The 25,424-nt window shown below is 44.2% G+C and overlaps 1 protein-coding gene across 2 annotated transcripts in view; it reads right to left on the bottom strand.

Moving 5' to 3' along the window:
• Positions 1-25,424, bottom strand: part of RCOR1 (REST corepressor 1) — a 142,046-nt gene that overhangs the window by 28,947 nt on the left and 87,675 nt on the right. For both annotated transcript variants that reach the window (XM_083616825.1, XM_083616826.1), the window contains exons 5-7: positions 23,826-23,987; positions 17,585-17,703; positions 4,986-5,064 (exon numbers count right to left, since the gene is read on the bottom strand). In XM_083616825.1, the coding sequence (XP_083472951.1) occupies positions 4,986-5,064; positions 17,585-17,703; positions 23,826-23,987 (360 nt within the window). The remainder of the gene's footprint in view (positions 1-4,985; positions 5,065-17,584; positions 17,704-23,825; positions 23,988-25,424) is intronic.

The raw sequence follows: 25,424 nt of genomic DNA, 5'->3' as shown, positions 1-25,424 counted from the left end.
TAGCGTGCTTTCAAATGTTGGTTCAAGGAAAAAAATAGGTATTTTTAGAAAGGAGAATTCCCTTGATGACAAGATCCAGGTTTGGGACAAGTTGTCTTTGGTGAGAGAACCCCAGCAAAGATGTAAGATAACAAAACATGCAGAAAAGTAAAGCACGGAAAATATAGGCTGTCAGACCTTTAAAATATGCCCTTATGAGATCCAAAATTTGCCCCTTCCCCAGTATAGAAAAAAGACCACACCTTTGGTAAGGTTTAAAATGGTTTACTTACAAACTCTCCAAAGGTCAGATTCATACAGCATTCAGAAAAATTGCACGGGCAGCAAAACTTGGTTAGTTACAGTGGTAAAAGTTCCTAAATTATTGGTACAGGAACTCAGGAGAGGCATGTTAGAGCCATGCAGCTAAGTTTAGACAGCTTAGCCTCTTCATACACTGAGCTTCTCAGACAGACAGGGGAAGAACCAATGGCTTGATTACCTAGTCTCTTCCAAAGAGAGCTAAGCCTAGCAGGACAGCTTACTCTATGGTTTTAACCCCTTCATACGTTCATTAGACTTAAGAATGTTGGTTATATGAGGCTGGTTATCCCACAAATTGTTTATGTCTTCTGGACCTCTGCTTTGGGGTCAGGTTGTTCCTGACCCTGGCCTGAAAGATTTGGATTACGAATGCTAATATTGTGAAGGGGTAGGGTGGAAAGAGCTTGTTCAAAGACCTGTGACGGCACTTGCGGTGCTAACATCAAAGAGCTGCTCATCACCTCAGAAACACAATACACACCTAAAGCTTCCTGGATTGGGGATTTGGCAGGCAGGCAATTTTAACAGAATTTAAACTGCATTAAATTTGTGCTTAATTATCACTCAATGTCACAGTAAACTCCCAAAGTGGGAGCTCCCTCCAGCAGCACTTCATTAGGTGTTATTGGATAAATTCATCCATCTGTCACTTAAGAATTAAAAAAAAAATGATTGCAAAAATTATGAAAGGGGTTCTGTCAAAAAGGAACACAAGGGCATGGGAAACATACGTGCTTCCAGAATTCAGCATTTGAAAGACAGTCCATGCAACGGTCTGCTGATTTATGCACAACATTATATTTATAGTCTATGTTTCCTCCAAGGAGCTCCAGGAAGTGAAAACGGTTCTCCCAACCCACTTTCCTCTTCACAACACACCTGAGCAGAGGTCTGTTATACTGAGAGGTATTAATTGGTTCAAGGTCACCCAGCGAGTTGCACGACAAAGTGGGGATTTAAGCCTGGGTCTAACCCCAGACCCAGTCTGGCAAAGGAAGTTAGGTCATTTATTTGTCTAGCTTAGTACTGCTGACATAGATCAGATACAGCTCCCCGATGTTTCAGAGTCTTTCCCAACCATGTGTCATGGAGGCACCGGCTGGGGAACCCCCAAGGGAAAAAGCCTGAGAGCCTGGGGATTCGTGGTGGGATGACGATGAGTGGTCTGAAGGAGAAGACTGGGGAGGAGGAGGTGTTGTAAGCTAAAGAGGCAATAGGATTTAGTGAGCTGGGAGAGTCTGTGGCAGAGAGCAGTCCAGACTCGGAGGCAGAAGCGGAGGCTGGAAAGGAGCAGGGCCAAGAGGCGGAGATGAGTCCGGCTGGGGAGGAAGCCAGGGTGGCTCCCCCTCCTGCTGAATGAGCTTCCTCACCCCACCCGACACGAAGAAGCTTCCTCATCCCTGCACAATGCCACACATTGCTTCATGACCCACAGCAATGCACGTTATGAGCAAAAATGTGATTGCTGCCTTTGTCCTTTGGCTGCTTGCGTGCTGCTCCCAGTAATGTGTGCAAGCTTTCACTCACACAGGTATGACGACTCACATGGTTATGTCCCTTGCAAGCCCCCGCACCACTAACAGAACAGTTTGTCTAGTGTGGGTTGCAACCACTGCAAGGCACTCTGCTTGTGGTCGTGCTCAAGTGGCCTTCTCAGTGGTGGCCCTCGGACTTTAGAACTCCCTCCTTGGGGAAGTACAACAGTTTCTTTCATTGCTGGGCTTCAGGTGCCAGCTAAGGGCTTATTTATTCAACTGGCCTTTGGGGAACCTAGTTGCCCAGGGACCAAATCTTTGTGCATGTTCAACTGTAGTTTTGGAAGGTTGAGTTTTTAAGACATTAATGGCGTTGTGAATCAGTTTGTGTTGATGGGTTTTAATTATACTGTGTGCTGCTCTGGGCTGCCAATTGGGTGGAAGATTCGTTTTTAAAAATAAATCAAAACAAATAAACAATATGGCGGAAATTGGATAATCTACCAGCAGCTGCACCAGATTGCAGGAAGTACATCGTTGTATGCAACACATATTAAGTGTCATCCGTGCTGTTACTGTCTCCACAGTGAAGAGGTGTTTAATCTGCCCTACTACAACTAAGGAACTGTTCTTTAAGCGGGGAGACCTCTAGTAGTAGAAGGTTGAAGATTGTTTCCTTGACAGTGGATTTGTCTGGTTGGTTACTTCCACCATGGGGTAATTATTATCAATTGCACCATGGAGGAATCCAATGGCCCATGTGTTGTGACCGTGCACCAAGACAAAACTCTGCATGGAGCCTACCATTAGACAAGGTCAGCAAATTTCATACATGGTGCAAGAAAAACAGTTCAAATGCAACCAGTACAACCGTGGGTGGGCAAAGGATTGCCTCTGATATTCATCTTTACAGACACTTGTCTTAATAATTTAGTAATCATGCTGGCCTCTCAAAGCCATTATGAGGTTGAGATAAAAGCAAGAACGTCAGTGGTGGACACCGACCACTGCCTGCTCCAATGCAACCCCAATTTACAGATGTCTCTGGTCCTCATGACAAGCAGATGAAGTTTGAAAACAGGGTGAGAAGGTGCTGAATGAAAGAACGCAGTAAAGATGGCATCCAGATTAAAGCAATGATGCCAAGTTCCCAGTTGCAGAGCTTCCTCTGAACAGTAGATTAGTTTGCCACACGCACTCCTAACGTACAATTTAGCTATGGGCTTCCAGCTGATGATTTAATTCCCATCATCTTCAATGCTGAATGTATTGTTGACAGGCGCCTTTGGCACTAATCAAGATAGCAGCCACATACGATGTGGCAGTCTTGGAGTTTGTAGAATGATGTTTGCCCCCAAGACGTTAAGGGATGTGTCACGATTTGGTTTTGCATCCAGCCCTGTTTCAGTTCAAGCAAGTAAGATGATCGTTTTGTGCCATCCGGTTGCCAAGAGCAGTGATGTTTTACTGGGCCAAGGAAGCATTTTTTAAAAACAGCTGTCTTAGGCTGCCGTGCTACAATTTAAAGAGAAGGAATATATAATCTCCCCTCTTCCAAACTCCTCCAGGGAATTTTGGTATCAAAACATTGTTATTCACTCAGATGTTCTAAAATTTTATATTTAATGCAGCCCAGCGAAAGGGTGAACTGGACGTCTGCCCATCGCATTGTTGCTGTCTATTCTTTTGCAGCTTTAACGTAATTGCTTATTCTACATAATCCTGAGTCTGATTAACCACAAAAGTGACTTAATAGATTGTATGAGCATAAGGTACAAAAGTACAACGTTCCAAGTGTGACAAATTCCTGCGATAAGCAGTGATAAAGGGGTTCAGAAGCTCAAAGAGCTTCTTAAAATTTAGCATCACCAACACTCCCTGACAAGACAGCTATATATGTGGCAAAGCCATGCACCTAGGTGGTCTATCAAACATTTATAGCCCACCAACCATAAAAGGGAGGTCCACAAGGGGCGTGAGAATCTTCCTGTTTTTGCTGTGTGTCAGCCTGGTGGTAAGGAGCAAGAACGAGGGAGTCCAGTGGCCGGCAGGCTGCACTTAGCTGCATAAACCAAGATGGACCAGCCCGATTCACTGAGGAAAGCTTTCCTTCCCATGAATCTCCCAACTCACAAGCTAGAATCCTGAATACTCAAAGAAAGTTGCACTGGACACAGATGTTCTAACATGGTTTGGGCTCAAGTTTCAGATTGCAGTTCTAGCTGCTAAGTGTCCTTGATTATGCACATGACAACACAGATGGTATGCATGGCATGGGGGAAGGCCAGTGCTTTTTTTCTGGGGGGACGCATACCCCTAAACATTTTGTGAATCTAACAGGAGAAGAAACAAAAAAAAAAATTAATGTTTAGTTTCTTCTCTAGCACAGTGAATCGTCAGTTCCGTTGCTACACCCGATGGCGGCCTCATTTCCTGTCACGGTGTTTCCTGAGTCTCAGACGGAAGCGAGCGTTTAATGTGTGAAGTAGGAGTTGGAATCTAGTATGGTGATTGGTCAGTTTCGTTGTTACCACCCCCAATGGCGGCCTCATTTCCTTTCCCGGTGTCTCCTGAGTTTCCGACGGACGCGAGCGTTTAATGTGTGAAGCAGTGTGGAATGTGGATGTGTGGTGTTTTTCTGATGAAAGTTTGGCCTCGTTGAGGGGCAGTATATGAGTAGGAAGATGTTAGTGCACACAACCTCATGCCAATGTAGAAGTTACTGTGGGCTGTCAGTTGTGTAATATGAGGTAATGCATGTTCTTTGTACTTCTGTCCATTTACTGTATTTATTTTCCCCAATTTGAACTATAAAATGGTGATTTTCTTGAATCAAAATGAGAGTACTCCTAAATGTTGGGTTTTTTTAAAGGAAAAAAGCACTGGGGAAGGCTTTCTTCACCTCTCTCATCTCACTAGACGTCGTGGCCATCCTAGTGAAGCTGAATATTGGAAGATTAAGAACAGATAAAATAAAGAGCTTTTCTCGGTCAGGGTGGGGGGAAGCAGTGAAACTCCGAGACATTCCTGAACTACAAATACCATCAGCCACAGCAAACATGACCAACAGCCAAGGATGTTGGGAGTTGCAGTTCAGCAACATGTGAAGGCACAAATAAAACTACCTAGCATTGTTTTAAGCAATTCCACAGGCTATTCCCCCCCCTCCCTACATTAAATGTACCAAAGCATTATTAGGGGAAATACCTCTTTTTTGTTCTCCTTGTTTTGTTCAACCTCAATATCGATAGGGTTAGTTCCATTTGCTTCTTCTATTTCATCCTCGCTAGAAAACAAAAGAGGAAGAAAATGCCACATTAATTTTCAGTAAACACCAGACGGATCACTTTAAAAAAAGACAGAGTGCAGGTTCTAATACAACAAAATATAATCAAAAAGAGAATGCAAGAATCTTATAAGAAACATCCAGGGGAGATGCTCAAACTAAGGAAACAATCACACTATCACAAAACCTAAATAAGTATTAATGTGACCTGTATTTAGAGAGACAGGTCATTCTTATATTTTAAGAGGCCATCTCACAAGAACTACTGAAATAGACACAATCCATTACATCGTAGAAGAACTATAACAAAAGCCACTTCACTGAAAGGTCTACAGCACTTGCGATTACTTATACCTGACACCAAGTTTCCAAACCTTAGAAGCAAGTAGCTGCTTTTAAACTGTTTCCTTTTATTTGTTTTAAATCATTATATATTATGGTTTGGGATTATTTGCTTTGTAAGCTGCCATGGCAGTTTCATATTATGTCTTTTTGGAAGGGGAGCGATAAATACATTTTAAAAAAGCCCTGAACCCTTTGTTTTTGTTTTTTAAATTCATGGGTCATATCCATCATTGCTGCTCCACTAGTGCAGCACACTTCTGCTTAAACAACAGAATCTTTCCCACCTCTCCCCATCAGCCCTCTGCAAAATCAACCCAAGAAGATTGACGCACACTCCAGGCAAAGTCTAAGAGCACATGGGAGAGGATAAGAAGGGGAGGATCCCATGGAACTCTGTGTGTGCAGTGTTGGTGACAAACCCATGTTAGCCCAAGCCAAGATGGAGCAAACCGACTGGCAGAGGATCCTACGCACGAGAACATGAAAACAACCTGCTGGATCAAGCCGATGCCTGTGGTCAACCCGATGCCTGTGGGAAACTAAGGAGCAGGACATGATACACAGGAGCAACAGTCTCCCTCCTGCAGTTTCCAGCAACTGGTAATCAGAAGCATTGCTTCCTTCAACTGTGGGGGCAGGGCCTAGCCATCGGATGCCTGTGAGTTCCAGTGTTATGAGACAGTTACAGATAGGTAGCCGTGTTGGTCTGCCATAGTCAAAACAAAAAAATTTTTTTCCTGCCAGTAGCACCTTAAAGACCAACTAAGTTAGTGTATCTGAAGAAGTGTGCATGCACACGAAAGCTCATACCAAGAACTAACTTAGTTGGTCTTTAAGGTGCTACTGGCAGGAAAAATTTTGTTTTGTTTTGTTATGAGACAGCGAGAGAAACTTTTCTCTATCCACTTCCTCCATGCCATGTGCTGAGCCTCTTGGGCTTGCCGATCAGAAGGTTGGCAGTTCGAATCCGAGTGACGGGGTGAGCTCCTGTTGCTCTGTCCCAGCTCCTGCCATCCTAGCAGTTCAAAAGCACACCAGTGCAAGGAGATAATTATTATTATTATTATTATTATTATTATTATTATTATTATTACCCCGCCCTCCCCAGCCAAGACCGGGCTCAGGGCAGCTAACACCAGATATAAAAACAAGTGATCAAAATACAACTTAAAAACAAGAATAAAATACAACATTAAGATGAAGCCTCATTTCAGTAGAAACTCAAATCAAAAACTTTTTGGGGATGAAAACATCTAATCTTCACCAAGGCCAACTATCCAGACTGGTCCTACGTGGGCCAGAAAAAAGCCAGGGAAGTCCCCAAATAGGAGTTCCATCACAGAAGGAGAAAGGAAAGAGGAAAGAGGGGAAGGGAATCAAGTTGATTCCAAGCCAAAGGCCAAGCCAAAGGCCAGGAACAACTCTGTCTTACAGGCCCTGCGGAAAGAAATCAGATCCCGCAGGGCCCTGGTCTCATGAGTCAGCGCGTTTCACCAGGCCGGAGCCAGTGCTGAAAAGGCCCTGGCTCTGGTTGAGGCTAATCTGACCTCCTTAGGGCCCGGGACCTCTAGGGTGTTGCTATTTATGGACCTTAAGGTCCTCCGCAGGGCATACCGTCCCGTAGGTACGAGGGTCCTAGGACGTGAAGGGCTTTAAAGGTCAAAACCTTTAAATAAATAGGTGCCGCTCTGCCGGGAAGGTAAACGGAGTTTCCGTGCGCTCTGGTTTCCGTCACGGTGTTCCGTTGCGCCAGAAGCGGCTTAGTCATGCTGGCCACATGACCCGGAAAACTGTCTGTGGACAAACGCTGGCTCCCTTGGCCTGAAAGCGAGATGAGCGCCGCGACCCCAGAATCGCCATTGACTGGACTCTAACCATCCAGGGGTCCTTTACCTTTAACCATGCTGTGCATTACTTTACAAACTTCTATTATGTTTTCTGCCTTTTCCTCTAAACTAAAAAGTCTGAAACGCTGCAACTTTTCTTTGTGAGGGAGTTGCTCCATTTCTCTGATCATTTTGGTAGCCCTTTTTCAAAGCTTTTCCAACTCTACAATATCCTTTTCCAGGTGAGGAGACCGGAACTGTACACAATACTCCAGTTGCACCATAGATTTGTACAACAGCATTATGATACCGGCAGTTTTATTTTCAATTCTTTTCCTGATTATTCCCTGTACGGAAATGGCCTTTTCCAGAAGCAAGTCCCACTGAGTTCAATGGGCCTTACTCCCAGGTAAGTGAATATAGGGTTGCAGCCCAAACGGGGCTGCACACAGATTTTCTTGTTTGCTAAATCATACGGTATTTTTCTTTTCTTTTTTTTAAAAAAGGAAGGAAGGATGAAACCACAGGTGACAGATTTTCCCCTGCCAGGCACAAAACAGCATATGCTCTGCAATCTGTGTATGTGTTTGTTTTAATTCCTGGCTGAGTGAAAACGCGTTCTTGTCAATAACAAAAGAATAAACAACGGACATCAAACTAGAACAATATTGATCGTCATGGAACAGGCAGCATAAGGGCGTTGGGGAAAACCAATCAATCATTTTATTTGTATGCCGCCTTTCTAAAGTTAAAACCATGCTCACGGTGACTTGCAACATGTGAAAAATTACATGGCTACCAACATAACAGAAGTAGTCCTGAGCAATAAAAGAAACATAAAAGGTACACAGCCAAACCATTTCCACACAAATCCTAAGATCCAAAATAAAGATACAGTGGACGCTCGGGTTGCGAACGTGATCCATGAGGGATGCACATTCGCAACCCGCAGCGTTTGTGTCAGGGAACTGTCATCGGAAGAACAGGTGGTGGAGGGGCTCCCAGAGGTTGAGAGAGACTTATCAGCGGAGGAGGGAACCAGCAGGGGGCGAGAAAGAGCTCCAAGGGAAGGCGAGTCAGAAGATTGGCTCAGAGACAATTCCAGCGAGAACAGCGAGGAGGTTTCAGGACCTCCATTAGGGACACCCACTCCTCGCCGGAAATTGTCACGTAGAGAGTCCAGAAGACGTGTTTCCGTTAAGGAGCTGTTATGCTGGAAGAAATTCCGTAAACGCCCACTGTCGGATTCTGCCAGCGACTGACGGAGCCATGCTTATGGGCGCTCCGTTACAGACAGTGGTTTGTGGACTTAGCCAAACACTGAGGGATTAGGAACTTTACGCACAAGCAGCTCAACATCCCATCCCAGTTTGCAACCCACAGCGGCGTGTCTGTGCATGCGCAGATGCAATATGGCGCTTCTGCGCATGCGTGACTGCCGAAACCCAGAAGTAACCCGTTCCGGTACTTCCGGATTTTAGCGGACCATACCCCCAAAAAATGCAACCTGAAGCATCTGTAACCCAAGGTATGACTGTACATAAAATTAACAGCAACAACAGCAACACACACCTCTGCAACCCCCCTTAAACAAAACCCCAGCCTCAGAGTCTGTCCAGCAGCTTCAGCTTTTGTAGCTGGAGTCAGTCCGGGCCCTGCCCTCCCAGGCCAGGTGGGAAAACAAATGTAAGATCTTGCAAGCACTCACAGCCCTAAGAGATTCCTTTAGATCTTTAACCAATCCCACACTGAAGTATCAAGGTGCCTAATGACTTTAAATAAACCCTCCCCAGTTAATAATAATAATAATAATAATAATAATAATAATAATAATAACAATAACAGATCACTATTTTGTATATTAGCAAAGTATTTCAAAGTCATCTGTCACCACCATCTACAATACGAGCCATGCAGGCCAATATTTTATATTCTGGGACATGTGGGTGATAGCTAACATTAACCATACTCAAGAGTGGAACTTGTATCCATTGATTTCAATGGGCCTCATCACCCAATGAGAGTACAGTGGTACCTCAGGTTAAGTACTTAATTCGTTCCGGAGGTCTGTACTTAACCTGAAACTGTTCTTAACCTAAAGCACCACTTTAGCTAATGGGGCCTCCTGCTGCTGCCGCGCTGCCGGAGCCCGATTTCTGTTCTTATCCTGAAGCAAAGTTCTTAACCTGAAGCACTATTTCTGGGTTAACGGAGTCTGTAACCTGAAACGTATGTAACCCGAGGTACCACTGTACCCCACACTGGGTGGGGTATAAATAATAAAATTATTATCATTACGATTACCATTACTATTACTACTACTATCAGTGATAAGCTGTCAAACGGAGCCTGCAGACTCAGTGGATTCTTTGTTTGTTTGTTTATATTCACTTACATACTGCTTAATCAACAGTAACCTCTAAGCAGTTTATCTAAAACAATGTAAAATATACAAGGAAATAATACATCAAATCAAATCAAAGTTTGTTCAGTTTAGCTATGGGGGAGATCTACTACCCAGGCGCAGATCTACTATGAAACTAATTAAGCTTAAGCTTCCAAGCTCCTAATCCCGGGGGGCCCCCAGAAGCGACTTTAGCCCATATTGCTTTTAAAAAATGGGTTTAGTAGATTTTTTTTGTTGTTGTTGTATATATTAAAACGACCCCAAAGTCTAAGAGTCAGTAGCACAGATGCTGTAAAGGTGGTGTGTCAGGGTAAATTGGCTGTTTTGCTGAAGAGCGCTTTAATTCTTTAGGCATATTGTCTCTAGAAAATGACATTTTCATCTGAAACTATATGTGTGCATGTTGTTAGAAAAACCAGAAAAAAATAGTATTTTGTAAAACGTGCTTCATATACAGTGGTACCTCAGGTTAAGTACTTAATTCATCCTGGAGGTCCGTTCTTAACCTGAAACTGTTCTTAACCTGAAGCATCACTTTAGCTAATGGGGCCTCCCGCTGCCACCGCGCCGCCGGAGCACGATTTCTGTTCTCATCCTGAAGCAAATTTCTTAACCCGAGGTACTATTTCTGGGTTGGCGGAGTCTCTAACCTGAAGCGTCTGTAACCTGAAGCCTCTGTAACCTGAGGTACCACTGTAATACGAGATGATCCAGCACAGCAATTTTAATCAAAATCTGAGATGTAGTAGTAATTATTTTATTTTTTTTAATGTGGTGACCTGTCGTGGAACAACCCCATTGAAGAAGGTAACAGTGGTTACCCAGACTTCATTGCTGGTTGTGAAGGGCTCAAACTTCAGGGACCCTAAAATGTAGGTCCTCCACTGAGTAAGACTAATTTGTACCAAGAGTAAGGACACCTGCTGTCTCACATGCATAATCAAAGAAATGCAGCCACAAGAACTAGAGGAAGCAGCCACTGCAAGGACAATGGCATATGGACACATGGTACCCAGTCAGATTCCACCTATCTCAGTACTTATTGTTTAGACTGGCCAGTAGTGGCCCACCACAATTCCTTCCCATCCCTACCTGGAGGTGCCAGGAATCAAACCTTCTGCTCGAACCTGGAGTTGTCAGGGATTGAACTCTTTCCCCTTCTGGAGCTCAGCAAGAAAGGGATGGAGCAAAGGCTCAGAGGGGTAGTTGGAGGGAAGAAGAAGCCCCAATCTGGCTCATGGATCACCTACTGAGCAAAGGTAAGAGGCAATGGCAGGGACTGGCAGAATGCCGCCAGGTGTGTTCCAGGGGAAGGTGGGCTGGAGTCGGAGGCCAGCAATTTGTGGGGAACTGCACCAGCCAGGAGGCAAGAGGAGGCTTCCGAGCTGGAGGGTGGAGCTCAGGATGGATTGGAAGAAGAGGAGGAAGAGGCAGGTCAAGCAAGTGAAGGGCCAAGTGCTTCCCCGCTCCTGCACCACTGTCTCCCAGAACCAGGAGCGGAGTGAAAAGAGAGGAGCAGAGGAAGCTTCCAAGCAGGCTCAGTCTCCGGCTGCATGCGTGCAGCCCGTCGAGAGATGGTACACAAGCTAGTGGAGGGGAATGGTCCCCTGCTGCTGCAACTGCTTCATAAGAGTGCAGACCTGGGAATAGCTGCCTAGATTGGTTTGTGTAGGTACCCAGAGCTGTAGAAGCATCTGTAAGTGTTATCTTTGAGAACAAGGAGAAAGGCACCGCAACTCAGAGGCAGAGTCCATGCTTTGCATGCAGGATGGACCTGGCGTCCATCCCTGGCATCCTCAGTTAAAAAGACCAGGGAGCATGTGATGGGAAAGATCCTGCTTGAAACCCTTGAGTCAGGCTAGACCAGGCTTCCTCAACCTCGGCCCTCCAGATGTTTTTGGCCTACAACTCCCATGATCCCTAGCTAGCAGGACCAGTGGTCAGGGATGATGGGAACTGTAGTCTCAAAACATCTGGAGGGCCGAAGTTGAGGAAGCCTGGGGTAGACAATACTGGGTTAGAGTAGGCATAGGGAATCCATAGTCCTCCATGTGTTGTTGGACTGCAATTCCAATCACCTCTGACCCCTGACTATGTTGGAAGCTGGAGTCTGAGAACATCTGGAGGGACATCTCCCTGGGCTTCTTGGACGAATAGCCCCAACCCGGCACAGAGCAGCTTCCCATGGGTCTAACTGCTGCTTTAATATGCAAGCTATATCATAGCAATTACTTTGAAAGAGAGAGATTAATATGCACTGTTTATAAAGTGCCTCAACTGCTAGGCACTGCACAGTTAATTATTTTGAAATAAACAAACCCGGCCTGCAGGCTTGCTATCTTTAAAAAAGAAAAGAAAAAAAGACAACGCCATGTGGGAAAGGGACACAAGCAAGGGAACATAAAAGGAAAGGAGGACATGTCTAGCAACAAGCTGTTAACCAGAACTGCGGTTTTTGTCTCCAGAATATGCCTCCCTCTCGATTTCCAGGTTGAACTGGAAGGGTTGGCTACACTTGTGAACCTCCCAGGGGTGGCCCAGAGGGCAGGGGTTTCTCAAAAACGTGCCCCATGGACCACCAGTGGGTCTGCAAATTTTGCTCAGGTTGTCCACGGTGCGCCTGCGGATTTGTGGCTGACTACAGGAGACGGCACTTCCATTGCATTAAAACAGTGATATTGATTTTTAATTTGTGTCTGCATTGCTTCTTTTATTGTTATTTTATTGTGTTACAATCTGCACTCTACGTAATATGGTAAAATATAAACGGTAAAAGCAGCAATGAAATTGCAATTAAAACCACACAGCACCTTGTAGAGCACATTACAATTGCTGCAACGGGCATGAAAAACCATTCAGAGGTCTGCCAAGACCCTCGACAATTTTCAAGTGGTCCGCGGGGGCAACAATTTTGGGAACCACTGACGAAGGACAACATCAATCCTGAGCACGATGGATCACTGATCTAACCTATCAGATTTTGATCCTTCAATAATTCCAATCAGACGCTGGACCACAGTTCACAGTGATGCTCACCTGTGACTTAGCATTGCTGTACAGGATGCTACTGAAGAGGCTTGTGCCGTGTAGGAAGGACAACAGCAAAGACAACAGCAAAGAACTTATTGGCCCCACTTTTAATATATGCATAGGCTTCAGATCCAATGAAACTGGCACACCTTTCCAACAACCCATGAAATTAAAAAAAGATATTGCAGAAGCCCATATGACATACATTGCTGTTTTCTTTCACAAACTCTTTTAGAATTCCTTCCACGGAGCCCAGAGTTTGCACCTGTTTACTGCGGAACACTTCTGTTATTATTTTCTGACTCTGTGGTTTTCACAAATCGAGGCAAAAATAATTTTAATAACCCAACGCAGGAATCGTTGAGGGGGCACCGATTCAGGCAACCTTAACTAATGTGCTACCTTGCAAATACACCATCGCTTGTACAAGCTTTCTAATATGTTGTATACAATGAAATGAAGAGAACGGCACACACACACACCTCCTCCCCTGTTTCTCTCTCACGCTTTATGAATCTGTTGCTACCGTTTGGCTAGGCAAACTTAACTTCAAATCTGTGCAGACAGCAACTGTGCAGGGTTTCAGACAGGGGTCTGGGCAAGTCAGGGACTGAGCCTGGGACCATCAGCATGCAACGTAGATGACTTGACCGCAGAGCTACAGCCCCTTCCCCAATTGCGAGTCATTCTATGAAGCTGCTTTTTCAGAGTCACACGACTGAGTCCATCTAGATCAGCACCATCTAAGTCAGTGTTGACAGGAGCAGTAAATCACACTAAGCAAGCTGGAGTTAACTCTTTATTAGCAAAATAGGATCTGAGTGTCAGGCCTAATGAGCACAACTACTCATCTCCAGAAGGTCTTGCCCTGTGAAGCAGTTGCTGAGACTGAGTCCCCACCTCTCCACAGCTGCTCAAATCCCCTCCTCTCCAGGGCTTTTTCCAAGCAATCGGAGACTGCACCTCCATGAAGTCAACCTCTCCTCTACCCTTTTCATGCCTCCTCTGGTTCTGGGAGACCAGTGGGGAGCTTGTTGCAGCAGGAGAGGGAGACACCCTTCCTCTTCACCAGTCGGACTCATCCCTGCCTCTTAGCCTTCCTCCTCCCCTGCTTCAGCTTCTGCCTCTGGTGCTAGACTTCTCTCTACCATGGGCTTTCCCAGCTCGCTAAGCCCTGTTACTTCTTCAGCTTCCGACACCGCCTCTTCCCAGTCTTCTCCCTCTGCCCACTCATTGTCATCCCACCACCAACCCCTGGGCTCTGAGCCTTCTTCCCTTGAGAGTTCCACAGCTGGCTCCTCCCACCATTCCTCTGCGCCCAACCAGCCCATGACATCAGTAGACAACATGGTGCCTTTCTGATGATGCTGGACTACAGCTCCCATCATCCCTTGCAACTAGCCATGAGGGATGATGGGATTTGGGAGTCAGTCCAACTATCTCTGGGTGGCACCACATTGCTTGCCTCTGTTCTACAATGATAGACAGCATCTCCCCAGGGCTTCAGTCATAGGTCTCTTCCAGCCCTACTTGGGAGATGCCAGGGATTGAATTTGAGACCTACAAAGCAGACGCTGGACCACGGAGATCTATCGCCTTCCTTTTTATTCTGTCTTAACTGTGGAAAGATCGTCGCTGGCGATAATAAACTGAAGTGGTGGATAAAATTACGTTCGCTGCATGTGTTTTTATTGTTCTGCTTTATTGAACGCAGCAGCCCTGGGAATATTTATACAAAAGGGCAACGTACAAACTAACAAACGAAATAAAACATAATGTGTGAAGGGGGCTACCTGGGTGGCTTTTTATTTCCCAGTGCACCTGCTTAAGGCGGAGGAAGAATGCATGTATTTGCTTCTGCATCCACCTTTGCGTCTTGCATTTGTTGGATAAAACAATACCTTTGACTCTCAAGAATTCCCAGGCCAGCAAGCAATACAAGCACAGTAACAAAAATATAAAGTATGCAGTGCAAGAAAGACAGTCACTCACACACACTAAACAGCGTACACATGCACACACGCAAACAATTGAGAACAATAACCACAGCCCTACTCAACCATTTAAAAAGATGAAATTCAGGAAGTTCACTTAAAAGCCTGGAAAAATAAAAGAAAACCTTCGTCTTGTGCCTAAGTGACATGGGTGTAGACACCAGGTGAGTGAAGCCTTTACGTTGAAGACGTAGATGGACTAACGGCGTGACTCAAAATAAGCCAGGTTCTTAAGTTCCTAGCAATTTTCCGATTACTATTTTGCTTGCTCTGCTTCCAGTGTTAAGAGTAAGGCATGTTGGAAAATCATGGGAAATAAGTCTACTACGCATGCCTGCTCCCCTTCAGTTTAGCTGCAATAGTTGTAAGTCATTGGTGTTCATGAAAGCAAGCACCAACCCAGGGCTCAGGAATGTTTCTATTCTGCATTCACTCATGTTGTGCAAATGTTCCCTTCAGCGTTTGCAACCAGGCACCCGCAGGCTGTAATATTATTATTTTTTGGTCACATACATTCAGATACTGGCTTGTTTACTGAAATTGGATTGGTGCTTTTCTTTTTAAAAAGGGGGGGGGGCACCAGTTGCAATGCTGCTTGCTGTCTAGAGATCAAGCCAAAAACACTTTTTGCTCACAAGCTTATCTCAGTGATGAAATTAATACAGTTGCACCCAGCTTTCCCAAGTTTAGCTCAAGGTGGATCACAAGAAACCAAGCACAATTTAAACCTGCAGTTTATCTATTCCTGGGTTTTTTAAATATATATATATATATTCACACAAAATATACATATGCTAGCTTGGTCCCTTTCCTAAATTGTAAGAGCGGAATCACCATCTCCATAGCAACAGGCTCTCATGACTATTTTGAATCAATATTCCTGCACTGCAAGAGCACTGAATTAATGTACAATCTAGGCTCAGGCACATCTTTGTGGAGTTTTCCCAGGGTCCAAAGGTATGGGGAAAAATACCTTGTAAATCAGATTAAGAACACGTGCGGGTCTCAAGGAAAAAGCAGGATGGAGAGAAAGCAAAACCCAACAGGGGCAGGATGGAACTATTAAGCTATTTCCCCCTTTGGGACTATTTCCATTGCAAATTTTCTGCTTGCATGTCCTCAGAATAAGCCAAGTGGATGATCACCATAAAAGACACAAACCTAATAATAATAATAATAATAATAATAATAATAATAATAATAATGCTGTTGAATGCAAGCCTTTTAGCTACAAAAGGAAACAAAAGGAGGAAATTAACAACGGCAATATTAATGCGATGTTTCCTTGCAAACACAGAAGGTGTGAAAGGAAAAAGCAGTGTCTGAACGGTCATCTCTCAACATACTTGCTGCGAAGCTGGTAGCCAGCTTGCTGGTTGCGAGAACACAGGAAACGATGGCTAGTTACACATCTCATTGAGACAGATGGAGACAGAAAGGTGCTGCATGAATGGGCAGAAGGTTCATTCATATGTTGGCTTATTAAGAACTGATTGGCTGTGTTCGAATGGCCCTGAGTTGTTGTTTTTAATGGCCTTAAGCTTTATAAGCAGTGACACACAAATGACTTTTCCCCTTAACGCAAACCAACCCTGCCCCCGGGAACAGAATGCATGACTGGCTGACAGGGGGAGGAGAGGTGGGAATAAAAGCCCACAGCAAGGATCCCATTTACCAGAAAATCCAATTTCACAACAAGGAATTAACAGGGAAGCTGCATGTTCCTATAAGCAGGCTGGGCAGAGACCCTGGCAGGGACAATCTTGACTGTGTATGTCATCACCCCATAAGACATGCCCGGTGTCCACTGGGCTTGTGAATCACGGGGTAGTTATAAAGAAAGGTTCCTTGGGAGATTTAGGACTTTCCAGGAATGGTCTGCATTTGATCTCATGTAGCAGCAACTGATTGATAATTCTTGCGACTTGGTCAGATAGGCGCTATCTAAACAGCCAGTCCTGAAATGCCAGGCTCCACCCCTTTCACTGTGCTAATTTTAGTTCTATATATACGGCCAGAAACAAATGGAAAAGCACAGAGATGGACATCACTTTCAATAGACTGCAAAATCCTGCTCTTTTCAGTGGGAAAACAAGAGCCTCGTTTTTGTGATAACTTCCAAAGGAAGCATTGCAGATCTGCAGCTGCAGAAACAGCAGAGAGCGTTTGGGCACCTGACAGGCAAACAGGTTTATAAGGGCATGAGCTTTTAGGGACAGAGGCTACAGTGTCAGGTGCAGCCACAAAACTTAGGCCATAATAATTCTGTCATTCTTTAAGGAGAAATGGTGCTTTCTATGCAATGTCATAATCCTGCTCCAACAGATCCAGCATGGGCAGTGAACAGGGATGATGGAAGCTGCAGCCGCCATTTTGGTCACCTCTGCTATAATAATAATAATAATAATAATAATAATAATAATAATAATAATGTTATTTATACACTGCCCATCTGGCTGGGTTTCCCCTGCCACTCTGGATGGCTTACAACATATCTAAAAACAGAATAAAAACATCAGTCCTTAAATACTTCCCTAAAAAGGGCTGCCTGTTTGTTACATTTGTGTGAGATGCTCACACACACTGAATATTCCCACCATACAGCCCTGTTTAGGGAAGGTTTTAATGTTTGATGCATTACTGTATTTTAATATTTTGTTGAAAGCAGCCCAGAGTGGCTGGGGAAGCCCAGCCAGATGGGAGGGGGTATAAATAATAAATTATTATTATTATTATTATTATTATTATTATTATTATTATTACCCTTGACTCCCAATTTGTGTGAGTTTAAAGGTATTTCTGTTCAAAGAACTCCAAACTGCCTGCATAATTCTGCACAAAACAAAACTGCAAAATATGCACCTCGAAGGGCCCTTGTTTCTAGATCCTATGTCTTCAAATCCTATCGGCAAGCTTACCTTTCTTCCCTCTCCCTTTTCTGCTTCCGAGCATGACGATCCATGACACTCGTTTTGGTTCTCGTCTTTTTCCAGGAGTAGTAGAACTTCACCAGGCTTGCTATCGATTTGTCAGGAAGCTGCGGAACACAGAAAATTGGGAGCACTGAGACACCCTGCGTTACTCACCCACCAGCTTCCAATCAGATAGCAAAGTTTGCAGAGGAAAACAGCCGTGACCCATTGTGAGCAGAAGTTGGTAATTGTTGTGTTGGACAGGGCAAAATCTGATTCTGGGATTGCTTGGGGATGAGCTAGCACTTGCCTGAACCAGCAGCAGCGCACAAAAGGCTGGTGCATGGGTTTTCTGGGAGATCCAAATGCAGGTGTCATTCCAGAAACTGAACACAACACAAGGGGCAAAGTGAGTGCATTATCACAGCCAGTGACTTACGTATTGCTGGTCTTTGACCCACGGTTGGGTTGCACAGTGACCTAAAATGGGTCGAATGAGAGGCACTGCTACCACTCAAACAAGTGTCAAAAATTAAGAAGTGGGTCCCCAAATGCATGTTGAGGACGACTAACTTAAAATCACAAAATAAAGAGGGACACCTGGGCTTGGTTTGAGCATAACACCAAGCCACAGTTTGTTCAGCCCAGGTATTGCTTGTCTGAATGTGCAAAGCCAGCCAAGCTTTGGAGAAGCAACCCATGGTTTAGATGCTCAGGTGTGATGAGAAGCTTGTGGTTTGTTGAACAAGCCATGGTTAAAACAAACCATGGGTTAGCATTATATGTGAACACAGCCACTGAAAGGCAACAACTTGACGGTGCTTCAGTTGGTTGCTTCTTAATGATTCCTTTTATTTGGCCTTCAGTGGAGAGGCTGGTCTTATAACTTGCCTCACGTTCCATAACACAACACCTTCCTTTTCAAGTCTGCATGTTTTTTCCCCTCCCACCAACTTCTACCTGAAAATACCTTGCTGTATTTTCACTTAAACACTAATTACATTATCAGTTGTTCTGCTTTTACTGCTAGACAAGCCCAGCTTTAGAAAAAGCAATTTGCAATTAAAGAGCTGTCTCTCAATTGCATTTTTTCTTTTTCTTCCTTTTTAAAAAAGAATGTGCTTACAGCCTGAAAGGGGGGCAATTTTGTGGGTCACTTCCTCCTCTCATAGCACCTTATGTCCTCTGAAAACCTGTTGATAATGGCTGAGTTTCATCCACTGGTTCTCATATTGTATGGAAGTGGTCTTGCTTTGGGGAGACCAAAGTTCCTCAGATCCTGAGGCAAGGCAAGTAATATTCTCTTCACCAGCCAAAATGAAATTATTATTATTATTATTATTAATAATACCCCACCCATCTGGCTAGGTTTCTCCAGCCACTCTGGGCGGCTCCCAGCAGAATATTATTAATAATATTAATAATAAAAAAGCTATAGATGAGCTAAAGAGTACCCTTACTCACTTACAGTGGTACCTTGGGTTAAGAACTTAATTCGTTCCAGAGGTCCGTTCTTAACCTGAAACTGTTCTTAACCTGAGACGCCACATTAGCTAATGGAGCCTCCCGCTGATGCTGTGCCGCCGCTGCGCGATTTCTGTTCTCATCCTGAAGCAAAGTTCTTAACCCGATGTACTATTTCTGGGTTAGCAGAGTCTGTAACCTGAAGCGTCTGTAACCCGAGATACCACTGTACTTTGGATTTCTTGGTGTAATTTCTACCCTAGTTGCCTCCTTCATCCCAGCTGCTAATCTGATGGCTGCTTTTATAGTTTATTGCTTGGCTTTTAGAGTGAGGTGTTAGAAGGGATCAGAAAAGCCTGGTTGCAGGTTTGTGGATGGGGAACCTCAGGCCTGGAAACATACTAGGAACCACGTACCTATGGGACCGCCTCTCCTGGGATGCCCCGCGGAGGACCTTAAGGTCCATAAATGACAACACTCTGGAGGTCCCAAGTCGCAAGGTGGTTAGATTGGTCTCAACTAGGGCCAGGGCCTTTTCAGTACTGGCTCCAACTTGGTGGAATGCTCTGTCACAAGAGACTAGGGCCCTGCGGGACTTGACATCTTTCCGCAGGGCCTGAAAGACAGAGCTGTTCCACCTGGCCTTTGGTTTGGACTCAAGTCTGACCCTTATGGTTCCCTCCCCTTATGGTTTTGATCTATGGGCTACTTTTAAAATGAGGCTGCATTTTAAATTGCATTTTAACCTGTATTTTAAATTGTTTCTTTTTTTCTATTATGTTTTTATTGTAATTTTACTGGTGTTAGCTGCCCTGAGCCCAGCTCTGGCCAGGGAGGGCGGGATATAAATAAAATGTATTATTATTACAGTGGTACCTCGGGTCAAGTACTTAATTCGTTCCAGAGGCCCATTCTTAACCTGAAACTGTTCTTAACCTGAAGCACCACTTTAGCTAATGGGGCCTCCTGCTGCTGCTGCTGCGCCGCTGGAGCACAATTTCTGTTCTCATCCTGAAGCAAAGTTCTTAACCTGAAGCACTATTTCTGGGTTAGCAGAGTATGTAACCTGAAGCGTATGTAACCTGAAGACCTGAAGAGTATGTAACCTGAGGTACCACTGTATTATTATTATTATTATTATTACTACTACTACTACTACTACTACTACTACTACTACTACTACTACTACTATTAAAAATGTGGCCCTCCATACTTTTCCATCCGGCTCTCGGGACCCTCCCCAGGCCACACATGACCTCACCAGTTTGTTTTTTTTGCACCTTCACTGAGTACATTTGCCTGGCTGAGGCGTGTTCCTCAAAGACAGGTTGTGGGTTTTTTGTTTGGGTTTTTCCCCCCCTGCTTGGCTCAGATGGAGGACAGAAAGTGTGAAAGGATGTCCAGAACGGAACTGCCCTTCTTCTAGTCTTTTTGAAGTCTCTGCTAGGTCACTAGTCTGTTAACACCAAGCTGCATTGCAAAGGCCTCTGAATGATCCACTGTGGGAGGAAAGGCTGGCACTGGGTGCAGTGTATGGGTACAAAAGAGGGTGCGAGTACAAAAGACAGAAAAGCCAAGCTTTGGGCTTATGCCAAAGTCAGCGAGTCAGTCTCACAGCGCTTTAGGAAAGGGCCCTGACTGACTCCAGCTACGAAAGCTGAGGCTGCTAAACATACTCTTGGGTTGCAGTATTGTTTAGGACAGAGTTTCCCAAACTTGGGTCTCCAGCTGTTTTGGGACTACAACACCCATCATCCCCAGCTAGCAAGACCAGTGGACAGGGATGATGGGAACTGTTAGTCCCAAAACAGCTGGAGACCCAGGTTTGGGAAACACTGGTTTAGGGGTTTTCGCTGGGGGATCTTGTTGCTGTAATTGGTATTAATTCTTTTGCATCTTTGTTTTCGATCTTATGGTGATCTTTGTAGAAACTGCCCTATTTGGCTGCATACTTTTCAATGTGCATTATTTATTGTTTGCAACTACTTTTGTTACGGTCACAATTGTGTGAAACTTTTCATGTTGTAAGCCGCCCTGAGCGTGGTCTTAACTATGGAAAGGCGGCTGACAAATAGAATGAGGTTGATCATTTCCATCATTATTTTCTGATTTCCCAGTGCCGTTGCACCTCCAAAGGAATCAACCCAAAATTCCCTGCTCTCAAGCCATTCTGTCCATAATCTCTACTGGCTCCCTTCTGCCTGGAACTACCTTACAGCAAAGTGATGCTAGGTCTCTCTTCCTTCTAAGTATGTCACAAAGCCCATTATACATCCTTGAAGCCGTGGGTATAACGACCTTGCACTCATCTCCCATTGAAAGGAAGCACGGAGACTGCACTCACTTTGCCATCTATTTGTCCACCCTTGGCATGTCTCTCCCATGGCTGAAATTTAGAGTGCAAGCTCTTCCTAAGTCACTTTTTGGCTCATGTTCCTTTGTAAAGTACCATACAAACATGGCTGGTGCTATCTTGGTGACCTGAAGTGACTAATTCTGCCATCATCCTCATAACAGTACCGAATGCCACAAGAATGCACTTTTAAGCAGGCCCTGTAAAAGTCATTTCTTCCCAAGAACCTTTCAAGCACAGCAACCATATTTATGCCTTTGGAGTGGCTTGTTCATTTTTTGCTAGTTGCTGAAAATCAATAGGACTTCACATGGAGAAGAAAGCCCTGCATCTTGCTGACTGAAAGGTCGTCTTTGTTGGTTGAAATACGTAAAACCTGGTAGTCAAAGACCCTCAACTGTGAAACAATCAAAGGCGCAATTAATTACAGGCTTCTTTACATATTGACTCAGTTCAGACAAACCTCCAAATCATCTTTCGAGGGATTCCTCTACTCATCTTACGTACCTTTCTCCCACAGTATAAATCCTAACCGTTGTTTTCCATCAGTCAATAATGGTGAACCCTTCCTCTCTCTGCAGTGCTGCAGTTTAGTGCTAACCATAGTTTGTCATAATGTTCCAAACCAAGAAACTGTGGCTTGAAGTCTGAAATGAGTTTGGAGAGCAAGAGCTATCCAGTTTGCAGGTTTCGACATCATGGCAAACTATGGTTCAATGGGAAAGACAAAGCCACATAGGCAAAAGGATCATGTGAGCTTGGGGCTTATTTCCAATGCTCCAAATCATGAAGCAGAGCCAGGGAACATGTGGCTGGGGCTAATGCGAGTTGCAAATCCAACAACATGCAGAGGGCCAGAGGTATCCGTACCACAAAGTCATTGTCCCCCACACTACTCTACATCATTGGCTAAACGTCTACCTGTACATTACCAGTAGGAGGTGGGAGAACTCAGTATGGGATTGCCGTTCTGAGTAACAGGCCCACATCTAGCTCTGCCCATAGACAACAAAACATAATTATTATTTTTAAGAACTGGTGGTAAAATAGTTAAAGAACAGGGATTAAGCTGGAAGAATTGGTAGGGTGGGGGAGTTACAGCTGTTACTTCTGCTAATTAACAGCACACAGCTTTTAGTGTGACCCGTAATCTCCAGTGAATATAAATATAAAACACTTCTGTTCTTTTTTCTTTTTTTTAAAACCCTCAAGGAAAAGCAAGAATGCAGAGATTTGCGGGAGAGGGAGTCCCTTTTTTGTACATTCTTTCTCCTAGTCGATAAAGCAAATTTATGCAAGAGCTGAGTTAAAATGCAATTAAAACAGATACAAAACACTCCTGCGCTTCTGCCATCTTAATTTGGTTCCACCCACAGCTCCTATATAAACAGATCTAGCCTTAGAAACCTTGCTGTGATCTTTTTGTACATGAATATTTTGATGGATGTGTTTTGGCAATCTGAAACCTCTTTCCAGGCCAAGAAAGGTGGATATGGGATTCCATATCACAGTGCTGTCGTCGCTGGTGTTTCACGGCAGTGGAATAATAAAATCCCCTCGCTCCATACGCCAGTATAAGGAGGGCCTGATCTCGCTCTCAGTCTGTGAATTTCCTGCATATTACAGGCAAAAATAATAACCTGACCATTTAGACTGCCAGACACTCCCATCGTTATGAGATTAGTGACTTACCAGTTGCAGGTAAGTCTTCATTTTGTGTGTGTGTGTGTGTGTGTGTGTGTACACACAGCACTTTTCTTGAAAAACTTATTCATGAATGTTAAAACCATCAAGGGTAAAGCAACAACAGCGGAATGGGGTGCAGTCGAGTAGCCCTTTATGATATACGTAAATATTTATCTGACAAGTTCCCTGTCGGATCTGATTCTATTAGGATGAAACACTAGTCTACATTTTAGAAGCATATCCCGGAGTGTTCATCTTATGCCCTTTAATTTGCATTCTCCACTGTGCTGCTTTAATGCAGCTGAGTAGAATCTCTCTTCCTCAGTAGCTGCTTTCGACATTTTGAAGGGTAGCTTTCATTCTTATCTCTGCATTTTTGCAACCTGTTTTTTGTTTGATTGTTTTTCTTACAATATAAATGTAAAAAAGGGGGAGTTCCCAGCACATCATCTTTTCCCCTGTTATAATCTCGTGCCCCAAGTCTCCACCCCTCCTCCCTATCAGTGCTTCACACTTATCAATTGTGTAGTTCATGAACAAAGTGGGGGGAAATAAACACGAAGTCCAAAAACTCAGCTCTTGCAACTCAGCCCTCCCATCCCCGGACTCTAAAGATCCCTGCGCCTTCCCCAACTGGAAAATCTACTTGAGATCATCCAAACCCAACACGGATCGCAGCACCCGCACTTGCTTCCGAAGCGAAGGCTCTCACGCCTTTGCACTCAGGCCTCAGTGATGCCTCACCATTTGCTGAATCCGGTGAAATGTTTTTCCGTGGAAACTGAAAGCCTGCTCAAACAAGACTTTGTCTTCAACCGTCCATTCGTCTGGGAAGGGGGTGAAGTTGGGCAGGTCAGCCAGAGACTTCTCAATGTTGTGCTTGTGCCAAAATAGCATCCCCAGGGCCTGGAGGAAGGAAGAGAGAGGTAGCATGGAAAAATGCAACAAAAAGTGGACCCACAACCAAAGGGAAACAACCATCACCCTGGCAATTTTCATGCAAGTCAAAAGGCCAACACTTCTACCCTTAGTTTAGTTCCTAGGTTTTAGGGCTTGGGCTGTGTTCAGATCCTTTCTGATAACCTTCTGGCAGGCTCACTGCTTTCTTACCATAAGGAGAACACAGATGTTCTGGAAGTGAAAAGCTGGCCTTGCATCCATTCCTTCCCAGTTGACTAAAGAGGCACACAGTCTCTGTTTCTGTCTGCCTCTCTCATACACACACACACACACACACAGAGAGAGAGAGAGAGAGAGAGAGAGAGAGAGAGAGAGAGAGAGAGAGACCACAACACATGCTAATCTTGAAACGATCCGTTCAAAGCACAGTAAAGTCCCTGAGCAGTTTCCACAAGACTTCTAAAATCTTTACACCACTTGGTATCTTTCTCGGAACTGAATTGATTTTGTTTACGTGCCGTTCTTTTAAGCTGTTTACATATTTCTAACTGTTTTTTATATATCCAATCATAGATTAACTATTCCTATATAATTTAAGATGTATTATATCGTAAATTGCTTCGGGGGTGCCTTGTGGGAAGAAAGGAGGGGGCGGCTATTGGGTTGTTTTTATTTTTATTATGTATTTTGTGGTTTTATATCTTGATTTTATTCTGTGAACCACCCTGAGACCTCCGGGTATAGGGCAGTATATCAATAATAATAATAATAATAATAATAATAATAATAATAATAATAATAGAAATAGCAGACCACACGTATGGACTACTGAACATGCAGATGGAGTGCAATGTACAAACCACACCTTTAATTTTGTTTTGGACATCTTTGGGCATTCCCTAGACCAGGCTTCCTCAACCTCGGCCCTACAGATGTTTTTTTGGCCTACAACTCCCATGATCCCTAGCTAGCAGGACCAGTAGTCAGGGAAGATGGGAATTGTAGTCTCAAAACACCTGAAGGGCTGAGGTTGAGGAAGCCTGCCCTAGACCATGAGGAGCAGCGCTCCTGAAGAGCAAATGAACTTCAGTTGAAGTCCTCAGATCTGGCAGTCATGGCTGTACTGTCACAGAATGAGCCGGAGATTCTGCTTCTCTCTCATTCCTTCATTCATTATTTGCCTTTTGTCACCAGGGTGGGTTACAGCAATTTCAAAAGGCAATATTAAAAACCCATTTAAAACAAATTGCTGTCAAGAGAATAGGATGGGTGGCGGTTTCAGACAGCAGTTAAGACTTTGCAGTTCTCCCATCCCTCTCTCACTAATATTATATATATATATATATATATATATATATATATATATATATATATAATTACTTATTATTAGGCTGGCCGCTGTGGCCCCTGCCGCCCGCTTTCTTGTTCGCTGGTCTTCATCAC

The sequence above is a fragment of the Podarcis filfolensis genome (assembly GCF_964270895.1).
Source record: "Podarcis filfolensis genome assembly, chromosome: 1".
NCBI classification, from domain to species: domain Eukaryota; kingdom Metazoa; phylum Chordata; class Lepidosauria; order Squamata; family Lacertidae; genus Podarcis; species Podarcis filfolensis.
Note: the sequence above shows the minus strand (reverse complement) of the source record. Positions and strands in the feature narration are given on the sequence as shown.